Source organism: Neopelma chrysocephalum, unplaced genomic scaffold (assembly GCF_003984885.1).
Source record: "Neopelma chrysocephalum unplaced genomic scaffold, ASM398488v2 Primary Assembly neopelma1_98, whole genome shotgun sequence".
Classification (NCBI taxonomy): Eukaryota; Metazoa; Chordata; class Aves; order Passeriformes; family Pipridae; genus Neopelma; species Neopelma chrysocephalum.
In genome coordinates, this window is record NW_020897761.1 from 4,607,090 (window position 1) to 4,628,543 (window position 21,454).

The following is a 21,454-nucleotide window of genomic DNA, read 5'->3' on the forward strand; positions in this document are numbered from 1 at the left end:
CCCGGATTGCTGACTGGCTCCCCCTCTCCGCTCCCTAATTGAAACCAAATGTGCAAGATGTAGGATTGTGGGATTTCTGGACGGCTCCCAGGAATCCGCAGAATGCAAAAACGCTCCCAGAGGCATCTTGCATCAGCCCGGGGAAGTTCGCTCCTCGCCTGGCTCCCCCGGCCCAGGCGAGGGGCGAGGAGCCCACCCGCCTGCCGCCGCCTCCCCGCTCCGGTGAGTTGCTCTTGGGTATGTGGAGAGGCTGGAGAGGCGTGTGCCCCTCGTAGGTTTGGGATTTTGGTGGGATGTGGGGCAAGCTGTGCTCTGCGGTGGAACCTCGGCAGAGGGGCTGGGGTGTGGGTCTACCTGGTAAGGGGCTGGGGCAGAAGCAGGGCAGTGTTTCCGCTTTGGGACATAACTTTTGGCCACTTCTCACCAGTTGTCCCCCCACTGCCAGTGTTTCCCCCCGTGCTTCGCGCCGGGCCAGCATTTCCTGGTGTCCCTCCTCAGCTCCCGCCTATGTGTCTGTTGGCAGAGCCGGCGGCAGTGCTGGCCAGCCAGAGAGGCCCTGCTGTCCCCCAGCCAGGCACCAGGTCCCACCAGGGAGGGGACACAGGGCCACTGCTCTGGTACTTTTGAGCGTCGTGCTCCGTCCTGGTGCTGGGAACTCACTTGTGGCTTCCCAAGCCTGCGTCGTGTCGGAGCGATGCTGTGGAGCCCCGCGCTGTGGCGGGGCAGTGCTGTGCGCCGTGGCGCAGAGCGTGGAGGAGGGATGGAAGTTTTCGGCTGGCGGGGAGTGCTTGCTGCAGCAGCATCCACAGCACCGTGTCCCCAGGCCCCCTGTCCATGGGCTGTGCTCCTGGCAGGTCTCTATAGAGCAGCTGGCAGCCGCGGGGATGTGCCGGTTGCTCCTCGCACCCCGGACGGCTGCGATGCCCCGGGCTGAGCCAGGCAGCCCGTGGCTGGGGAGGCGCTTGCTGCTGAAGAAAGTGGGGCTGCATCCAGCCCGGAGAAGGTCTAAAATGTTATTTTTGGAAGGGAGGAGGACTACGGGTCCCGTCATGCTGTGCTGTGCTCCTGCCAAGGCTGCGCCGGTGGCACAGCATGCTGGGGGCTGTAGTGCCAGCTGGGGTGGGGATCCTGAACCCCCATACCCACACACTGCATGTCTTGGGCCAGGGTCACAGACTGCTGCTCCAGGAAGGACATTCCCTACAGCATGGCCCTGACGTGTCCTGCCATTCCAGCAGGAGGGGAGCCCCAGCCCCATGCAAGGGCGGGGAGTTCCAACAGGAGCCCTGGCAATCCTGGGAGACCCATGCCCGGGACCTGCTGCTATCCAGCCCCTCTCCATGGTTGATGCTCCTCCAGTGCCAGCATGGGCAGCAGTGCCCACCTGGGAAGCGAGCTGGGGATCTCACCAGCTGGCATGGGTGGAGGGCAAGAGGAACCACAGGTCAGGTGGGGTTTGTCTCTTAACAAATGTGGGTTTACTTTTTCCCCGGTAATTCTCCCTGGTTGTTTCAGTAGTATAAGAAAGGAGGGAAATAAAAAGGGAAAACAAAACAAAACAAAGCAGTGGCCAAGGGAAACTCAAAGCCCAGGCGATGCCAGGGAGGAGCTCCAAAAACTCTCTGCACTAAAAATTTCCAGTGATTGAAAATTTTCAGCAAACATTTTTGGTCAAAACGTTGCAAAGCCACCCCTTTTGCAGGGCTGGTGGAACAGAAATGATTTCCAGCTGGGTTGCCAGTACTACTGGGCCAGTTTGACCATGTGTCCCTGAGCCCCCAGCCTCAGCACCTGAGTCACTGTCTCCCCAGTGTCCCTCAGCCCCACTCCCCTGAGGAGCGACAAGCACTTCCCAATGGTTACGTGGGGAAGATTTCTCTATATTAGACTAAATGTAAATGCATTCCCTGCAGGAGATTACAGCATCTGGTATCCTGATGCTTAAAGAGTTTACTCAGCCTGAAAGAATAGTGGGGGGAAAAAATATCCCTGGATATTTTTTGGAATGCAGAAGGAAATTGAGATTTTAATTTTGGGGGAACTGGCCATCATCAAACACAGGAGCTTCCTGTGTACCTCTCGGCAATGCAGCTGAAATTCCCAGTTGCAGCTGAGTTAGTTGCAACTAGCTAAACTTTACCAGCTGGGAATAGAAAAAAAGCAACAACATATTGTTCTTTAAAAAAAAATTCTTAAAAAAATTGAAAAAAGGGGGAAGAATCACTTCAAGTGCAAGTGTTTATTTGTGCCTACTGCAGAGCTTGTGGTGTTTAGCAGAGTCCCCCAGGAATCCAGCAGTGTGCTGTGGGGTGCAGAGAGCCTCTAGTAGGATGCAGGTGGCAGCTTCTGGGGTTTTACACTCCCCTTGGGTGCTGGCATGGTCTCACCAAACCCCTGTCTTGCTCCTGCTCTGCCAAACCCTGGCTTTGGCAGTGACCAGGGAATCATATCCAGCACCTCCCAGCTGTACTTTGTGGGATAGAGGCATCTGATGTGTGGCAGATGGTTTGGGTTGGGTTTGGGTTTTTCTTGGTGGTGGGGACAAGGTTGTGGAACCCTGTGTGGGGTGGATGCAAGAACACAACCAAGCACCCACCTGCGGGATCACTGGTGCTGGGCTGGCCTTGAGGATGTGCCAGCCCAGCCCAGACATCGCTGTTGCAGTGGCCTCGGGTGGGATTTACCCCGGCAGCCAGGTCCCACTTGGTCAGGAGCTATGGTCCCTTTAACCCCCAGGTTAGTAAGTTGTTCTCTAAAGTTTAATGTGCATGTAAAATAGATTAAAATAGCCTTTTCTAATAAAAAGAAGACTAATCTGCATCTGGTGCTTGTGTGAAGTGCCCCCTTGGCAAATAAGAGGAGGGGCAGAAGCCCAGGAAGCCTAGGGCAGGGCTGGTGACGTATAGAGGTGTCCCTGGTGCATCCCCTGGTGTGGTGCCAAGCCCCGTGGTGGTTCCCCAGAGGTGTGTGGGTGCAGTGGGAGCTTCTCAGGCTCTGGAGATTCCTGGCAGCTGGCCAGAGCCAGGTTGGTGACTGTGGTGGAAGCACTGACACAAAGGCAGGCACATCCTGGGGGGATCCCACTGTGCTGTGGGCTGTACTCTCCAAGGAGGAGCCCCGCCAGCACCGGCACTTTTTCTCCCCTTGCTGCAGCCTGAGCCCCATTGCCGGGATCCCAGTCTCCTCCAGCTCCATCCCATGCTCCCCTCAAGGCAGTGGGTATAAGCTGGCTCCCATGCCATCTGTCACACCTTTCTCTGTCATGCACGTCCCTGAGATCCACTCTGCCACAGGGAGCTGTCACAATAAATACGCTGTAAATCTAGGGCGAGTATCTGCTTTCCTCTCTCCAGAGCCAGCGGGCAGGGAAACCGCCTGTTGGAACGTGCTATTATTGTCTTATATGACGGGGTTGTGCAAATCCTTGCTTTCAAAGCTGTCCAAGGGTGGGCGGCCCAGCCGGAGCCTTTCTGCCTGGCACTGGAGCCGGATGGCAGTGGCCCCAAGCAGAGCCCAGGGAGGTTGGTGTGGGTCAGAGTAGAGCCCTGGGAGGTTTATGTGGGTCCTGTGGCCATTACATGTGGCCAGCTCCAGGGATTTGGCATACCATGGCTCCCAAGGATGGTGGTGGAGGGGATGGGACACTGGGACCCCTTAGACCACCATCACATATCTGAGGTCTTGGGCTCTGCGTCTCCTCCGGGCTGAGGTGGGACATGGGGGCTCCTGCAGGGGAAGTGCTCCCATTCTCAGCTGGCTGCCCCAAGCAGGGCTGACATTTCCACGTGGCTCACCTGCCTCAGTGTGATGAGCCCTGTCTCTGTTTCCACAGGACTGCCGACATGCCGGCCACCCCCAGACCAGCTCTGCTGCTGCTGCTGCTGCTGCACATCCCGCAGGCTGCAAGAGCCCAGGTCAACCCTGGTAAGTGAGACAGCCTGTGGGTGCCATGAGGGGCATTTCCCTGGTCTGTGCTCCTGACAGGATGTCCAAGTTTGGGCTCATCTCCATCATCTCTGGGAGCAGTATGTGATGGCCCCCCAAGCCTGCACCTGCCTGGGCACACTGCTGCCCTGCATATGGCTTGGCCACCAGCAGTGACCCAGAGAGCTCCCTCTGTGTGCCACAGGCGCTGTCCTACCCCCATCAGTTAGTGGGACACTGGGGAACAGGCAAAGCACTGTAGCTGGAGCCCTGGGTTCTGGATGGGGCTCTTCCCCATTGGGGGCTCTTCCCCACTGGGGGCTCATTGACCCCACTCAGTTTTGAGGCTGCCAGGTGCCGGGGCATTGTTTTCTGCTGCTGTGTTGTGCTTTCTTTGGTGGTTTTGGAGCAAACCAAGGCTGGTTTTAGTAAAGTGGCTTGACTGGGTGCCTGGCTTCTACTTCAAAACCACAACACTGTGCTGGCCGTCAGCGGGAGGAGTGTGTTTAGGTGGCTGTTTCTGCAGGGCTCAGCCCCATCCTGTGTTGCAGGGATGAACGCAGCCCAGGCTCCTTCAGCATGCCAGGGTTTCCCAGGGTCATCCCTGTAACAAATCCCTTCAAAGTCTTCTTCCATCTGTGGGAAGGGGTCGCTGGGTCTTCCCCAGAGGCTTCATAGTGCTTACTTAGGGAGGCAATCCTGTTTCTCCTGCAGACATCTAGGCCTGGCAGCACTGGTTTTGCCTGGCCAGGATTTTTATTACTTTGGGCAAAGGAGCTGAGCTGGCTCCATGTTTGGCAAGAATTAAATGAGAATTCGGTGGGAGCTGCGCTCTGCAGAGCATCACAAGTGGGAGAGCTGGAGACAAGAGGTGCTCCCACTGTGCCAATGCTCATGATGAAGATGCACTCATCCCTCTGTCTGATGCAGAACATGGTCCCGGGGATGGCAGCACGCTGGGATGCACGTTCTTTGCCGGTGCAGCACCAGGCGAACCAGAGGCTGTGGGGGTAGGAGGTGGCTTGGGCACAGCATCCTGCTGGTCCCTGCCTCCCCAGTGTGGGTGTTTGCTCGGGGTGGTGTGTGGAGGGAGTGCAGTGGGCTGGAGCCAGCGGCCAGACAGTAAACACAGCCAAACAAGCCGGCCTTTCAGCAGTGCTCTTGGCAGCCAGGCGTGAAAAAATAACTCCTGGGAAGCAGCGTGGATGTGGTGCCGGGGGGAGCCGGCTGCCACTCGGGGACGCAGCCTGCCTGCCACACCGGGTACTTTTCCACTCGCAGCCAGGGTGGGAGCAGAGCTGGTGATGGGAACTGAGGGGTCAGCACGGAAGGCGAGTGCTCACCTTTGTCACTTGTTCCCCGAGGCAGGTGGGGAGAGCAGCAGGGCAGCATGGCACAGTTGCTGCAGGTGAGTTTTTTGGACGAGTGGCCTCTGGAGTGAGCTTTTGGGGTTCCCCCAGAACAAGGAGCACGTGGATAGCGGTGCCAGCTCACAGGCTCTCTACCGCAGCCAAGGTGCCTGCCAGCAGGACTGACAGGATCTCCAGGGACAGAGCCTGGTGTGCCTATTAGCCCTTGGAGCACTGCTTCCCCCTGCTCCTGCTTCGCTTCAAGCTGGGCTGGCATCCACTTCTGGCCAGCAGCTCTGTTTGCTCAGGCAGGTGTTGTGTTGGCAGGACCACACCATCCTGCTTTGTCCTCTCTGTAAGCCAGAGGGATGGAGAGTGCTGTGCCGGGGCTGCAGTGCCAGCTGTGTGGTGGATGTGCCCCAGCCCATGCCATTCTCAACATGTATCTGGGCTGGGGAAGTGCCTGCTCAGTGCTCTGCTGGTCTCGTTACAGCAGTGTGTCGGTACCCCTTGGGAATGTCGGGCGGGCACATCCCTGACGAGGACATCTCAGCCTCTAGCCAGTGGTCCGACTCCACAGCTGCCAAGTACGGTCGGTGAGTGTGGGGACCCTCCTGCAACAGCCATGGCAGGGTCTGGGCTGCCACGGAGGGGAGAAGGGGGACATGGGGCTGGCTTTGGCTTCCTGCAAACAGCTCCTCCACTCTGTGTTCACAGGCTGGACTCAGAGGATGGTGATGGAGCCTGGTGCCCTGAGACCGCAGTGGAGCCAAATGACCTGAAGGAGTTTCTGCAGATTGACCTGCACGCCCTGCATTTCATCACGCTGGTGGGCACCCAGGGGCGCCACGCCGAGGGCCATGGCAATGAGTTTGCCCCCATGTATAAGATCAACTACAGCCGAGATGGCACCCGCTGGATCTCTTGGAGGAACCGGCATGGGAAGCAGGTGAGGAGGCGGGTGAGTGCTGCACTGGGTGGTGGGTGAGGAGGCTCCTCCTGCCCATCCCTACCGTGCTTCTCTCTCCCCAGGTGCTGGATGGAAACTCCAACCCCTATGACATTGTCCTCAAGGACCTGGAGCCGCCCCTCATTGCCCGCTTTGTCCGATTCATCCCTGTCACTGACCACTCCATGAGCGTCTGCCTGCGGGTGGAGCTGTACGGCTGCGTCTGGCTGGGTGGGTGGTGCAGTCTTGTGCTTGTTCCTCTGTCCCCAGAGCCCAGTGAAGGGACTGGCCATCCCACTGGGGTCTGTCTGTCCCTCTGGGGGCTGGCAGGGCTTTGGTATTGGCAGGGTGTCCACCTACTCACCCTCCCCTCCCTGCAGATGGGCTGGTGTCCTACAACGCACCAGCCGGGCAGCAGCTCATCCTTCCCGGGGGCACCGTCATCTACCTGAACGACTCGGTGTACGATGGGGCATTCGGGTACAGGTGAGGACTGGGTACCACATTGGGCAGGAGGGGTTGGGGCTGCTTCTTCCCTGCATTGTCAGGCTGATGTGCTGATTCTCAGCAAAGCAAATGCTTGGGGTCTCCCTGAAGTGGGGGACACGGTCAGCTTGGGGAGGATGCACATCACAAGGGGGACAGTATGATGGGGCAAGCACCCCTTGGATTTATGCAAGCTGCACCACACCTTCAGCACCCCCCAGCCTTTTCCAGAGAGAACATCAATAACTAAACCTCTTCCTGAGTGTCCCAGGGGCTGTGAAGAGCTACTGGGGGAGTGCTGAGTGGTGGCAGGTTTGTGGGGTTGGCAAGAGCCACACTCCCTTTCCCCCCTTGCATGTGGCAGCATGACAGAGGGCCTGGGCCAGCTGACAGATGGGGTGTCGGGGCTGGACGACTTCACGCAGACCCACGAGTACCATGTCTGGCCGGGCTATGACTACGTGGGCTGGCGCAATGAGAGCACCACTGGTGGCTACGTGGAGATCACCTTCGAGTTCGACCGCATCAGGAACTTCACTGCCATGAAGGTCTGCACACCCCCTGCCCTGCCACCCGCCCCCGTCCCCCTCTGTGGCCGCACTGACAGGCTGACCCACAGGTCCACTGCAACAACATGTTCGCCAAAGGGGTGAAGATCTTCAAGGAAGTGCAGTGCTACTTCCGTGCCGATGCCAGCGAGTGGGAGCCCAGCACCATCTCCTCGGTGCTGGTCGTGGATGACGTGAACCCCAGCGCCCGCTTCGTCACCGTGCCCCTGCTCCACCGCATGGCCAGTGCCATCAAGTGCCAGTACTACTTCGCTGACACCTGGATGATGTTCAGTGAGATCACCTTCCAATCAGGTACCCATTGCCATGAGTCCCGTGGGGACCAGACCCTACTGGGGAGGGGGTTTAAGGAGAGAATGGGGCTGTGGGGCACCCCAACCCCCCACCCTGATGCTCTGCTCTGCTCCCTTGCCAGATGCAGCCATGTACAACAACTCGGTGCCCCCCGCCGAGGCACCCGTGGTCCCCACCACTTACGGTAAGGCATCGAAAGCACGTCGCCCTGTGATGGGTGGGGGATGCTCTGGGGGGGGCAGGGGGTCTCCCCACATGCCAGCGTGACCAGCTCTTGCTGTACCCTTCTCCTTACAGACCCCACGCTCAAGGTAGATGACAGCAACACACGCATCCTGATCGGGTGCCTGGTGGCGATCATCTTCATCCTGGTGGCCATCATTGTCATCATCCTGTGGCGGCAGTTCTGGCAGAAGATGCTGGAGAAGGTGGGCAAGCACGGGGTGGCTGCTGAGGTGCTCCAGGGCAGCCGACTCACCCTAGGCAGGTTCTTCTGGAAGCTCAGTACAGAGAAAGCAGACCATGTAAGGGCTGATGCTCCCCTCTCCTCCTCAGGAGGAGGATTTGCACCCATCTCTCAAGCAAGGGGATTTAGTTGAGCGGGGTGGTCACTTTGGGGCCTGCCTGCTTGTCCATCCCTCTGTCCTGAAGCTGATCTGGGCAAGAGGAGCCTGGGGGAGTCTCACCACAGCTGCCACCTAACCAAGGGCAGTCACAGAAGTGATGGAGCAAAACTCTCCTCCATAGAGGCAGAAAAGAGAAGGGGGAAACATGAGGACAAACCCAGGTGGGTGCTGAATCCCTGGGACAGGGCACCAGAGAAGAGGTTTGGGCGCAGCACTGATACCATGGAACACAAGACACCCCATCCTGCCCATGCTGTGGAGAACCCCATCTCTCTCCTCCCTTCCCCCTTCTCACAGGCATCACGGAGGATGCTGGATGATGAAATGACCGTCAGCCTCTCCCTGCCCAGCGAATCCAGCATGTTCAACCACAACCGCTCCTCCTCATCCAGCGAGCAGGAGTCCAGCTCCACCTACGACCGCATATTCCCCCTGGGACCTGACTACCAGGAGCCCTCCCGCCTGATCCGCAAGCTGCCCGAGTTCACCTCTGGGGAGGAGGACACAGGTGAGAGCCAGAACATCCTGCATGCTCAGAGCCATCTACCATGCACTGAGGCTGCTCAGCCCCTCTCCCCAGCCCCAGCTTTTGGCCAATCTCCAAACATTTTGGCACTGAGGGGAGAGGTCGACCAAGCTCCTGTGCATCCCATGTGGAGGTCACAAAAAGCCTGTGACCGAGAGCCATCACTGATGTCCACTGCCAGACTGAGCTGTGCCCCACTACCATCCTTTGGATGCTCTGGCATCTCTTTCTGAGTGATCCGGAGGTTGGGCACTGATCCCTTCTCATCGGGTGCTCAGGGCTGGATCAGTGTGTTTGTTGGGACTGGGAAGGAATCGAGCAGCCTGTGATTCTTGCAGGAACTCAGCCATGCTGGGGTGGTGCAGGGGCTCTGGGGAGGACAGGGATGGAGAAGCCAGCAGCTGGAGTGGGAGCAGCCCCCAGGCAGCAGAGGGTGCAGGGCAGGACACCCATGGCAGGGCTGGCCCCGCTGTGTCCCCCCAGGCTGCAGCGGCCCCGTGAAGCCGTCCCAGGCCAGCGTCCCCGAGGGCGTCCCACACTATGCTGAGGCCGACATCGTGAACCTGCAGGGCGTGACGGGTGGCAACACCTACTCAGTGCCGGCCCTCACCATGGACCTGCTCTCTGGCAAGGATGTGGCCGTCGAGGAGTTCCCCAGGAAGCTCCTGACCTTCAAGGAGAAGCTGGGGGAAGGCCAGTTTGGGGAGGTGAGTGGGGACTGGACCTGCTCTGAGCAGGGTTCAGGCAAAGCTCTTCCCAGCTCCCAGGGGCTGAGGGACACTGTTAATCAGCAGAGGTAATGGCTGCCTCTTGCTCCCCCAGGTTCATCTCTGTGAAGTGGAGGGGATGGAGAAGTTCACAGGGAAGGACTTTGCCCTGGAGGGCTTGGATGGCAGCTCTGACCGCCCCGTGCTGGTGGCTGTGAAGATGCTGCGAGCGGATGCCAATAAGAATGCCAGGTACAGGGCTGGGTGGTGCACACACACGGCATTGCCTCCCATGCAGAGCTGCACCAGGAGAGCTGGGAAGCTTGGAAAGCATCCCTGCCTCCAGCAGCCAGGCACTGAGTGCAGCTGCAAGGACCCCACGTCTGAGCTCTCTGGGGATTCTGGGCTGTCAAGTGTCAGGATTCTTGATCCTAACCAGCCCCCCAGTGCCTATTTACCTGCCAAGGCTCCCCTGCAGCCATGCGTGGATCAGCCCTGAGCTCCCCCTCATGGCCCCCAGTCCCAGGGGAGTCCCAGTCCCACAAGGTTTGGGTGGGTGGCACGCTTGGCCTGTTTGTGCACACCTCTGTGCCCCTCTGGGTCTGTCTATCCGATCCGTGTGGTTTCTGTTCCGGAAAGGAATGATTTTCTGAAGGAAATCAAGATCATGTCACGGCTGAAGGACCCCAACATCATCCGGTTGCTGGCGGTGTGCATCACGGATGACCCTCTGTGCATGATCACCGAGTACATGGAGAACGGAGACCTCAACCAGTTCCTGTCCCGCCAGCAGGCAGGCGGCCCCCCCGCCAGCCACGCGCCCACCGTCAGGTAGTGCTGCCAGGACGGGCAGGGTTGGGCAGGGCTGCTTGCTCCCGGCACCCTGCCCGGCTGGGGGACACCCTGCTCAGGGCTGTGTACCCCTGGCTGCCATCCTTCCCAGCGCCTCAGCCCTCCCTTGTCCTCCCGGCAGTGACCTGCGTTTCATGGCCACCCAAATAGCCTCCGGCATGAGGTACCTCTCCTCCCTCAACTTCGTGCACCGAGACCTGGCCACGCGCAACTGCCTGGTGGGGAAGCAGTACACCATCAAGATTGCCGACTTTGGCATGAGCAGGAATCTCTACAGCGGGGACTACTACCGCATCCAGGGGCGGGCGGTGCTCCCCATCCGCTGGATGTCCTGGGAGAGCATCCTGCTGGTACACAGGGGCTGGGTTCCTCTGACAGGCACTGACACGCCTCTGGGGGTTCCCACTGTCTTGTTTCCTTGGGCTGAGGGGTGCAGAAGGGATGAGGAGATCTCTGCTCCCTGCAGTCCAGATTTGGGGTGAAGCATGTGAAAAGCAAGAGTGGTAGCAGGTTTTCACAGTGGGCTGGGGGGACTATGGTGATTTTTGATGTCCCAGGGTAGGACATCCTAAAAGCAGGATGCCTGACATTTTCTCCTGGTCATGGTCAGACCTGGAAGATGGAGCAGGGTTGCTTTTTGCCTTTGAAGGGAGCTGGGTCCTAGGCAAGCCCCAGCCCTCAGAGCAGTCACTGCCGGCCAAACCTGGAGCTCACCAGGCTCTGGCCCCAGGCAGAAAGCAGGTCTGTGGGACCAAGCACCCCTCTGGGCACACATCTGGAGCAACCAGAAAGAGGTTTTGAACTCTGAGCCCCTAGGGCTTATGGAGTAGGATGGGGTAGTGCCCATGCCTGACCCCAACTCTGCTCCCTCTGGCCAGGGCAAGTTCACAACGGCCAGTGATGTGTGGGCGTTTGGTGTGACACTGTGGGAGACCTTCACACTCTGCCGGGAACAGCCCTATTCCCAGATGTCTGACGAACAGGTCATTGAAAACACCGGCGAGTTTTTCCGGGACCAGGGCCGGCAGGTAGGGATGGGATGGGATGGGATGGGATGGGATGGGATGGGATGGGATGGGACAGGCAGTACTGTGCCTGGAAGATCAGAGACCTGGGGAGAGACTTCAAGGTGACAAGAGAGGGAGCTTGGGGCAGTTATGGGATGGGAACTCCTCTGGAAAGGAGCCCTGGTGAAGGGCCTGGCATGGCAAGCTCTGAACTTTACACAGTCCAAGCCATGACTTGCTTGCTGACTCTGCTTCAGCATTCAGCAAGGCTGGGAGGCAGAAGCAGGTGTCCCCAGGCTCTCACTGTGCCATCTGGAGGTCCCCTCGCCCCTGGGCACACAGGGGCACAGCCCCCCACCCTGGGGCATGGAAAGATGGGGCTCCCCAAGAAATGGGGCTCTCCAGGCACAGTTTGCATGTTCGTTTCTGTGGCAGTAACTCTCTCTCTTTGCCATCTCTGCCATTTGTTTTGCAGACCTACCTTCCCCAGCCTGCACTGTGCCCTGACAGAGTCTATAAGCTAATGCTCAGCTGCTGGAGACGGGACACCAAGGATCGTCCCTCCTTCCAGGACATCCATCGCCTTCTCCAAGAGTCAGCCAGTGAAGAATGATCCTTGGCTTCCCCCAAGCCAGGTCCCCATCCCTCCCCGTCCCCAGAGGAGCCCCATATGCAAACTGAAGCCACTTCACTCGGACTCAGCAATAAACCCCGGGCAGCTGGTCTTGTTCTCATTGTACAGTGAAGCCTCAGAGGAGAACCCCAAGGACAGCAAAGAGAGCCATGACGTGGGACGACTCAGACCTCCCGCTCGCTTGCAGACCTGGGCCCGGGAGCAGCGCGGGCTGGGATGAGGGTTATTTATTGACGCAGCATGTTCTTGGTGACAAGGACCAGGACAGAGTGGCTTCTCTTCCCCGACTGGAGGGGAGGAAGGGCAGCTGGACTTTCTCTGTGAGGAAGCTCTCAGCCCACACAGAGGGTAGGTGCCTGGGGAAGGGATGTGTGTGGATATGTGCCTGCTGGAGCAGGGACCGACCAGCAGCCACTATCTGTTTGAGGAGGAGCTGGGAGCTGCCACCAGCTCTCAGTGGGCTGTGCAATTACAGGGTGAAAAGAAACACTCTCTGGACATTTGGGACTTTGGACATGCCTCATGGACAGGCTGGAAGCACCGTCACTGCTGGCCAGACCCCAGTTGCACAGGGAGGAGCCTGAACCACTCCCAGCACCTCACCCTGCTGCTGGAGCAGGCAGCATGCTCAGCTGTGGCTGCTCTGTGTCAGCCAGGAAAGAGCAGGCATCACTGAGGGGACATCCCCTCACGGACCACAGCCACTCCAGAGCAGCTCAATTGCCCATGAAATGCATTTTGGATACCCTATGGGGTGATGCGTGGCAACTGGCAGCAGGATGTCAGCACCTTTCACTTCCATGGGGAAATCTCCAGGTCCTCCTCTCCCAGGTTAACCCACATCTTCACCTGTCAGGAGAGGAAGGCACATAGCAGAGCTTCATTGGCTGCTGCCTGATGCCCATGCCTGCTACAGCCCATGGGCATGGAGCAGGGCGCTCCAGCTCTCCCTGGCTCTCAGCCTGGGATCACAGTTCAGCTGAAGTACCTGGCTGGACCCTGCCACCCTGAGCCTCCCACAGCAGTGTGGCAGCAATCCATCCTCCTGGATCCGGCAGCATCATGAGCAGACTGGGCAGGTGCCAAAGCCACGTGCCTCCAGGAGCCCTGGCAGGGTACCGGCTATGCCCCAAAATCGGACCCTCCTGCAGCTGGACAGGAGGAACTTTGTACTTAGAGGGCACATGGACCCCCCTCCATACTTTTGTATGCATTAGTTCAGCACCATCAGTCACGCGTGGCACAGTTCCCAGTATTCCATTGCTAAGGCATGTATATATTCAGTAGATGCACCTATATGTAGGGGCAAACCCGCTGAAGAGACATTTGGTGTGTGACTCTGGTTGCATGGTTTGTTTGTGGCGCCTCCGAGGGCAGCTCAGCTCACCTCCTCCATGGGCACCCCCAGGGCTGGGGGGCTTTGGGGCTGCACTCTGCGCCCTGGGATGTGGGGTGGGAAGAGCCTGGGGAGTGCACACAGGTAACAGCCTAAGGGATGGAGGAAGGATGCTCAACTGGCTGAGCCACACCAGTTGTCCATCTCCTCGGGTGGCAGGGAGGGTGCTCTGAGGCTCAGGATCTGTGTCAGGACACTCCACCTGCAGGGATCGAGGCAGGACAGGGGGTCTGGGAGAGGGGAGGGCAGGGATGGTGGGCTGTGCTCTGAAGAGGGACTGGCTGGTCTCCCCATGTATGCTCCTGCTGGCTGTGGCAGAGGAGGTCTCATCCTTGCTGAGTGTGCAGAAGATGAGGACAGGCTTTGTTCATGCCATGGCTTTAGTATCCCTCTGCCTCTCCCCTCGGATGCCCTCTCCTGCTCAAGGTGCGTTGTGGCCCATCCCAGCCCTGCCTCAGCAAGCGGGGAGCTGGGAGCACTGGGCCAGGCAGGGGCACATCTGCAGGTCCCACCGCCCGGGCTCGATGCCTGGGCACCCTGCAAGACCCTGTACGGCCCTGGGTCAGAGAGCACGCTGGGGTGTCTGGGGGGCTGGTGTGTCCATCCCCTGCTCCAACTGGGACATCACCAGGAGCAGCGCTGCACCTGAGGTCTCCGGGAGGGACCTGCGTGCCCAGACCTCGCTCCCTGCCACAGCAACACCGGGGAAAACAGGGACCTGGGGGCGTTTCTGCTGGGCTGCAGAACGTCCCTCGGTGGCATAGGACGGGGTGGCAGAGCACGGCGTCCCTGCGGCAGCTGCGGGGCACGAGGGGGCTCCCCTTGGCCGGGAAGGCAAGGCAAGGCAAGGCAAGGCAAAGCAAAGCAAGGTAAGGCAAGGCAAGGCAAGGCAAGGCAGGGCAGGGCAGGGCAGGGCAAGCCAAGGCAAAGGGCCGCTCGGGAACCGAGGCAGCTCGGAGGAGTGGGCGTGGCCCGCGCAGAGTGGGCGTGACCAGGAGCCCTGTGGGCGGGGCCAGAGGGCGTATCCCCGGGTTGCCCCGCCCCCTACGCTCGGCTCACTATCACGCCACCGGCAGTGCGGGCCCCGCCCCCTCACCGAGCACCGATTGGCGGGCGGGGCTGGGCGGGCCGGGCCACGCCCCCTCTCCCCGCGCCGATTGGCGGCGGCGGTGGGGCGGGGCGGGGCCGCGGCGCGGACAGCGGTTATAGCGCGGGGGGGCGGAGGGCGCGGGACAGATATGGAGCGGGTGGTGCTGGTGACCGGGGCTACCAGGTGAGGGCCGGGCCGGGTTTGGTTTGTCTTGTCTTGCTTTGTTTTCCTTTCCTTTGCCTTGCCTGTGTCAAACCCCGTCCCGTCCGCAGCGGCGTGGGGCTGGCGCTGTGCCATCGGCTGCTGGAGGAGGATGGCCGCATCCACCTGTGCATCGCGTGCCGCAGCGTGCAGAAGAGCGAGGCCACGCGGGACCTCATCCTGGCCACCCACCCCGCCGCCCAGGTCTCCACCGTGGAAGTGGACCTGGGCAACCTGGCTTCCGTCCTGCGTGCCGCCCAAGAGCTCCGCTGCAGGTATGGTGGTCTCTGTCCTCTGTCCCACCGGCCCCCTCCTACCTGTAGCCCACTCCCCCGGACCCTTCTGTCCCCGCTCTAGCCCTTACCCCTGTGCTCTTCTCCATGCAGGTTTCAGCGCCTGGACTTTGTCTACCTCAATGCTGGGATCATGCCCAACCCGCAAGTGAACTTCAAGGCCCTCTGGCAGGGTCTCCTCACTGGGTAGGAGATGTGGGGGGGTCCAGCAGGGGCTTGTGGGAAGCCTGGGGTGCTGGCACAGCAAAGATGTGCCCTTGAGTCTGGGGCTGAAGACTCTGTCTCCCTTCCCCAGTGTGACACAGAACACATCCCTATGGGATGCACAGTCTTGCTTGGGGTGGGCTTGGTAGCCGAGTGGAGTGCTGGGGTAGCCAAGGCACCTAGTGCTGCTTCTGATCTCCGGTGTGATGCCCACTGGGTGCAGGGGGAGGGCAAGAGGTCACCCAAAGCCTGCAGTCTCTGGCACTGTGTGAGAAATGCTGCTGTGTTGCTGGGGAGGTGAAGTTTGCTCATACTGGGTCTTCTTACTGTTGTTTTGATCCCACTGTAGGGTTTTGTAGTTGATCACAGTGTTTTCTGAAGCCAGTGGTGGGTGCTGGTAAAAGTATCATTATTCTGTCAGCAACACATGGAAGCTGAGCTGGGGAGCACAGCAACTTGTGTTGAGTCTGATACAGCTGTTGGGGTGTTGAGCATAGAGGCCAAACTGGTTTCCTTGCCTGCTTTAGACATGGCCCTAGGGCTTACTTCCATGCTGGATCTTGATTTGGTGAATTGAGCGTGAAATGGAAGAGCAAGACTTTTTATTTTAATGGTACTTTAGTGCTAAAGTGAAGGAAGGGACAAGTCTTCTTTGGTCTAGTCAGTACTGAGACAGTAGGAGCTGGGAGTTTTCCATCTTTTTTTCATGGATTGATAGAGCCCTTGAAGGTGAAACTAGAGAGTCTGTGGAGTCTGTGAGGTGGGGGTTAATTCTGAAGGACTGAAGTGGGGGTTCATCTGAAGTAGGTGGCTCCTGGCAGTGTTCCTTGCTAATTCCTGTCTTTGGTTTCCAGGAAGGTGCTTCACATGCTGACCACTGCCGAAGGCATGATGACCCAGACGGACAGGCTGACTGGAGATGGACTTCAGGAGGTGTTTACTACCAACCTCTTCGGGCACTTTATCCTGGTGAGGCTGCATATGAGGGTCGAGCCCTCAGTCTGGTGTTTGATGTGGGTGGGGATGGGTCCAGGCAGTCCTGGTAAATTGGTTCTCACAGGTTTGGATGCTGATGCAGGATGCAGCCTGACAGATAGAGAATGATAGGGCAAAGGCCTTGAGATTTGTTTAAATAGCAAAAAATGTTGACTTTTGTTACACGGGTTAATATAATTTTGAGGTTACTTTAGTGAGCCAGCAGATAGAGGTAAATCACATGTAGTTCTCTGTCCAGGGTAAATACTAAGGCTTGGCTGTATTAAATTCCAAAGTGCTCTACTGAGCTGTGAAAGAGAATGACAGCTGCTTTTAAATGTTCCTGGTGCACCCTGGCCTGAAGTTACACCTGAGAAGTGTCTCCTTCTGGCTAGTCTAGGGAGGGCTGGCTGAGAAAGCTGAGATAAGCTCACAGGTTTAAAGTACTGTAAAGCCATACCCTAACACTGGAAAATTGCTGTGTTAAATAAGTTAACAATTCTTTTTCAGGTTCGTCAGCTTCAGTCTCTACTCTGCGGTAATGAGAAGCCCTCACGACTCATCTGGACCTCCTCCAGCAATGCCAGGGAGTCTGCCTTCAGCCTCTCTGACTATCAGCATGCCAAGGGGCAGGAATCATACAGTTCCTCTAAATATGCTACTGACCTGACAAGCGTGGTTCTGAACAGGAAATATAATAACCAGGTGCTGATGGGGTTTGTCTTTCTGAAAAAAACTAATGAGCTCCTTCTGTTTGTAATTATCATTACATTGTAGTTACCTGCTTGAATTCATTCACTCACAGCAACCTGGTGCATTCCTTAATGCACATGTAAGAACAAAACATGGTTGAGGTTGAACTGGTGGCGTAAGTGGCAGAGAATCTGCCAAAGAGATTTCTTCTGGGGTTCTAAAAACAGAAGATTTTAGGAGCAGTCCCTGCCTTGCAAGCTCTGTCTCTTTAGACCAAAGAATTGGTCTTAAAGAGCAAAGAGCCTCTACTTTTTTTCAAGTGTCCCTGCCTATCAGAACACTGCTCTGGCAGTGTTGTCTGCAAGCACTTGAGGTGCAGGCTCTGCTAGTGGCTCCATGCTGCTGTTCAGGTTTGTCACACTGACATGTACAACCAACCTGCCTTCCCTGTCACTGGGGATTGATGGAATTTTGTTGGCAAGCCGCAGCCCTGGTCCAGCGGTAGCAGTTGCACTCTTCTCAAACACTTCAGAGAAAATGGTTTAGACCTAGAAGACTGAACTCTTATCTGAAAAGTGAGGTAGCCTTTGGTCTGAGTGGGCTGTAATTTGTGGGATGTTTGCTGTGGCTGCTGAGCTGCAGGGAGACTGCGCTGTGAGGCTGTGATGTGTCAGGAGGGTGCATCTTCTGTCCCATGGGCTTGTAATGAGCACAGATTTGACACCAACATCTCCAATTTGAACCTCTCAAAAATCACTACATCTAATCACTGGTAACTTATGAGAGGAGAGTATCTATTATCTGGTCTCTATACTCACCCTCACTTTCTTGCTGAGGAGTACAGGGAGGGAAGGAGTATGAATCATTCTTTAACTGTTGTGTAATTGCACTCTGACTTGGTTTCTTCTCTGCAGGGTCTGTATTCCAGTGTTGTTTGTCCCGGTCTCGTTATGACTAACATGACCTACAGAATTTTGCCAGTTTTTCTGTGGAAGCTGTTAATGCCCATCATGTGGTTGGTGAGTGGATCTCCTGGGTGGTTTTGAGCTGAGGTAGCCCTGCTGTGATACACTTCACTGCAAGTGATGTACAGCATGATTCTGACTCCTTGCTGCCTGTGCTCTTCCTCTTGCTGAGCTGGGCAGTCTGACCCCTCTGCAAACCTTCCCTTTTGCATCTTGGGCCCCAGTTTCCAAGCTGAGTATGGAGGTTTGGTGCTGGACAGCACTGTGCATAGAGCCAGGGTTCAGCCCTTCAGCCCTAGCAATGTTCATCAAGTCTCCCCTTGGAAGGTTTGCCAGGCTGCTTGGGCTTGTGAAATACTGTTGTTTTGGTGGTAACAGAGCTCAGGACAAAACTTGGTCCGTGTGCTTTGAAATGCTGTTTGTTTCTAGAACAGGCTGTTTTTCAGTGTTGTTCTTTCCAGCCTTCTAGAATTCAGTGTTTCTTCCTTTTTGCTCTCCATCCCTCTGGAAAGCAAACCTTCCTGCTTTCTATTGCCTCTTTCCCTGCTGCACCAAAGCTTTCCTTGCCTTTCTTCCTCTGGGCTTCATCTTTTCAGGTCCGCTGCAGTTCTGTCTCTGAAGGCTGCCTGCTCTGAGCCTTGATGCTCTTATTGCAAGACTGGCCTTTCAGCTTAAGCTGCCCCAGTAGTAGCAGCTGATCCTGACAGATCACGTTTCTTCTGGCAGCAGAGAGGCAATGCCTTCTCAGTTGTCCTCAGCACTGGCAGTAGTGCAGATCCCCTTTGCCTCCTGCCATTTGTGCTCCTGAGACCACTGAAGTAGAGGCACCTGCAAAGCATGTGTGGCCCCCTGCCTCCTGCCTTGAGGTGAACTCTGTGTGAGAGCATGAGCATGGAGCTTGCTGACCTGCTGGGTAGCTCCAGAAAATAGTTTGTGGTGATAAAGGGATGCTTTGATCATTGTGTGGTGTTACCTGTAGTCAGCTTTGAGAAGATTTCTGCCACTGGTAGATTATCTGGAGTATATGGGCTGTGCAGGACTTGTTAAACAAACCTTGGATCACAATACAGATTCTGTGGTGTGCTTCTTTTCCCCTCAGATCCGATTTTTTGCCAAAACTTATACTCTGACACCGTATAACGGAGCAGAAGCTCATGTAAGTAGTTGACAACTTGATTTTTGGGTAGCTCTTCCAGGGTCTGCTGGCTTGAGCCAAGAGCCTCTCAGGAAGGCTGGTGGTTGGGTGGTGTATTTGACCCCCCAGTAATGTACAGCACTGAGTGCTGGGGGATGAGCTGTCACTGGGGCTGATCTGCCAGGTGATGCTCTATGACCTTTATCTAGTACCCATAAAAGAAATGATTTTGGAAAAACACTATTCCTTCTGTCTCCTGTCAGGGAGAATGACATGCATGCACAGGGGATGGAGGTGGCTGATGTGGGGCACAGCGTGTCTCAAGCACAGCAGGAGCAAGTTTAGCCATGCTGAGCTGCTTTGGCATAAACGTGGGTTACTGTTGGCTCATTTGGTCACAGGTGAAGGGAGCCAGCTCAGAACTTCTTCCCTACATACCGTGTCTTTCCCTGCTTGGTGGGAGCACCTCTGCTGACTTCTCCTGTGCCTGCTGGCAGCTGGGTCCTTGCCTGCAGGCTTGGCTGGAGCAATGTGTGCTGGACTCATTCACCTTTGTGCTGTTCTTCCCAGGTGTGGCTGTTCAAACAGAAGCCAGAGTACCTGGATTTACTTACGAAATACCACAGCTGCACTACTGGATTGGGGAGATGCTATGTGGAGCCCAGGAAGGTAAATGGAAAGGGAGCCTCCTTGGCTAGGGGTCTGTCATCTGCCTTGTGTGGAAGGGTTGCTGCCAAGGGTGTCCTGTGGCTGGAGTGGAAGCAAGATGCATGTTGAATGCTGAGCAGCAGGGAGGGATGGGGGGGTTATCTGTGAGGTTTCCTGGAGTAATTCCTGGCTTAGGCTGGAGTCTGGAAGACAGTGGAAATGATAGTTAGAACAGATTATGTGTGTAATGATGCTGCCACAGAATATGTTGTGGCTTGTGCCCTGGTGACAGATGCCTTTAGTTGCCTCTCTGTGAAGGCAGAAGCTCTGGAGGTACACCCTGCCTATCCCCAGAGCTGCCCTTGGCGTCTCTGCTGGCTGCCACCGGGGTGATGGTCTCACAGTGCTGTTCTTATTGTCTTCCAGATGGATGTGGATGAAGACACTGCTGAGAAGTTGTACCAAAAGCTGTTGGAACTGGAGAAGCAGATTCTAGAGAGATACAGTGACCTTTTAGACTAAGTAAAGCCAGTCTCAGTGGGGTAAGAGTCTTGTATCGGTCACGTGGGCTTTCTTCATTCCGGTGCTACTCGTGTTGCCTGCTGTTCTGCAGGCACACAGCCTCAGACACAATCTTCCTTCTCGACAGAATGTGAACAGTTCCTGAAAATGGAAATGTGAAAACTGAAGAGAAATACTTAAACTTTCTGGTATGGGATTTTTAATTTTGGCATAAAACTGGAGACCTAGAGTAGGTGGAGTCTGTCTTAACACAGTTGCAAAGCAGCGTCTTGCAAAAACATGACTGAACTGTGCACGGTTCAGGAACAGCCTCAAAAACCTGTGGTTTAAACCTGGTTCAGAGCAGTAAAGGCAGCAGATGCCCTGCATCTTGGCTCCACTTGTGTTTGTTGGTGGCTCAAACTTGTTACCTGTGGCTGATCCTGACGTACTTGAAGGCTCACCTTCAGAAGAGCTGCTCTTACACTTGTTCACCAAAGCTGGGGCTGGCTGTACTGACCTGCTCAACAAGATTGAACCCTACTGGCAGTCAGGCTCTGCATAGCATCTGAAACCAAGCTCCTGAAGAGCTGGCTTGAGAAGCACACCCCTGCCTCATCTGTGAGGATAGATGCCTTGCTCTCCCCTGGGTGTGAGGGCATTAAGGGTTTTAACCACGACTGGCTGTAAAGGCTGAAGCTGATGATGTTAACCTGGACTGAGGGCTAGTCTGCTCTGTTTATAGCAAGAGTGAGAGGTTACCATGTTTTATCTATTTAAGTGTCTTTTTATATAAATCTATTGTACCAACCATTCTTCCTATCTGGGGACCTTCACCAAATACCTGGCACCAAGTACCTTCAAGTGCCCTGATGAATAAATGACTGGAACTGACTTGTCCTTGCTTGCAGTGGTGTTTTTACTCTGCTATCCATCTTTTTTTGACTTGGAGGGCTGGAAGGGAGGTTGGTTTGTTGCCTTGCACTATAAGCCTGTGTGTACCTGGGAAGTGTGGGGTCTCTCCTCTCCTGCCACAGGAGGGCTGTTAACCACCTTTTTGGCTTACTTCTCTTGCTGTTTTTAGCAAGACATGAGTGACTTCTGAAGACTTCAGTGTGGGTTTTGTGTGTTGAGCACACTTGTGGGCTGTCTGAGACTATTTCCCAGCCTTAGGCCCTTGGGAGATGTCTCTGGTGCTTGCTCACTCTCATATGTCACATAATTACTTAATGCTCTGTAGTAGGGGAGCCCAGGCATTTCCCTGGGGCTGGCAGGAGTTAGGTGAGGCTCCCTGAACTCTGGAAGCTGCATGGCCAGGCTGGTGCATCCTGCAGGGGACTGGGGTGCCCACAGAGAGGGGTCACTCAGGGGTCTCTGTAGGAAACCTGCACAGAGCTGGCAGCCAGGAGAATCCAGGCTCTGCAGAGGCT

At 56.5% G+C, this 21,454-nt stretch overlaps 2 protein-coding genes across 2 annotated transcripts; both read left to right on the plus strand.

The window, feature by feature from the left end:
- Positions 1–147: 147 nt before the first annotated feature.
- Positions 148–13,246, plus strand: DDR2 (discoidin domain receptor tyrosine kinase 2). Its single transcript, XM_027694624.1, has 17 exons — positions 148–222; positions 3,833–3,924; positions 5,767–5,869; positions 5,991–6,222; positions 6,306–6,453; positions 6,603–6,708; positions 7,073–7,256; positions 7,328–7,571; positions 7,693–7,755; positions 7,869–7,999; positions 8,495–8,705; positions 9,207–9,430; positions 9,546–9,682; positions 10,070–10,261; positions 10,404–10,632; positions 11,161–11,310; positions 11,765–13,246. The coding sequence occupies exons 2-17, from the start codon at positions 3,843–3,845 to the stop codon at positions 11,900–11,902; spliced, it is 2,574 nt and encodes an 857-aa protein (XP_027550425.1). The 5' UTR covers positions 148–222; positions 3,833–3,842; the 3' UTR covers positions 11,903–13,246.
- Positions 13,247–14,557: 1,311 nt separating this feature from the next.
- HSD17B7 (hydroxysteroid 17-beta dehydrogenase 7) lies at positions 14,558–20,918 on the plus strand. Its single transcript, XM_027694681.1, has 9 exons — positions 14,558–14,592; positions 14,682–14,885; positions 14,997–15,089; positions 15,962–16,076; positions 16,593–16,787; positions 17,690–17,794; positions 18,840–18,896; positions 19,446–19,544; positions 19,950–20,918. Exons 1-9 carry the CDS (start codon positions 14,558–14,560, stop codon positions 20,043–20,045), a joined length of 999 nt encoding a protein of 332 aa, XP_027550482.1. The 3' UTR covers positions 20,046–20,918.
- The last annotated feature ends 536 nt before the right edge of the window (positions 20,919–21,454 follow it).

Bases quoted from the DNA above. Each gene is read 5' to 3' on its own strand.
- DDR2 (XM_027694624.1), top strand. From the start codon at position 3,843: ATGCCGGCCACCCCCAGACCAGCTCTGCTGCTGCTGCTGCTGCTGCAC. The intron at 7,257-7,327 runs GTCTGCACACCC...GCTGACCCACAG, and splicing joins GGAACTTCACTGCCATGAAG to GTCCACTGCAACAACATGTT. The intron at 10,633-11,160 runs GTACACAGGGGC...CCCTCTGGCCAG, and splicing joins CCTGGGAGAGCATCCTGCTG to GGCAAGTTCACAACGGCCAG.
- HSD17B7 (XM_027694681.1), top strand. From the start codon at position 14,558: ATGGAGCGGGTGGTGCTGGTGACCGGGGCTACCAG. The intron at 14,886-14,996 runs GTATGGTGGTCT...TTCTCCATGCAG, and splicing joins GCCCAAGAGCTCCGCTGCAG to GTTTCAGCGCCTGGACTTTG. The intron at 19,545-19,949 runs GTAAATGGAAAG...ATTGTCTTCCAG, and splicing joins GCTATGTGGAGCCCAGGAAG to ATGGATGTGGATGAAGACAC.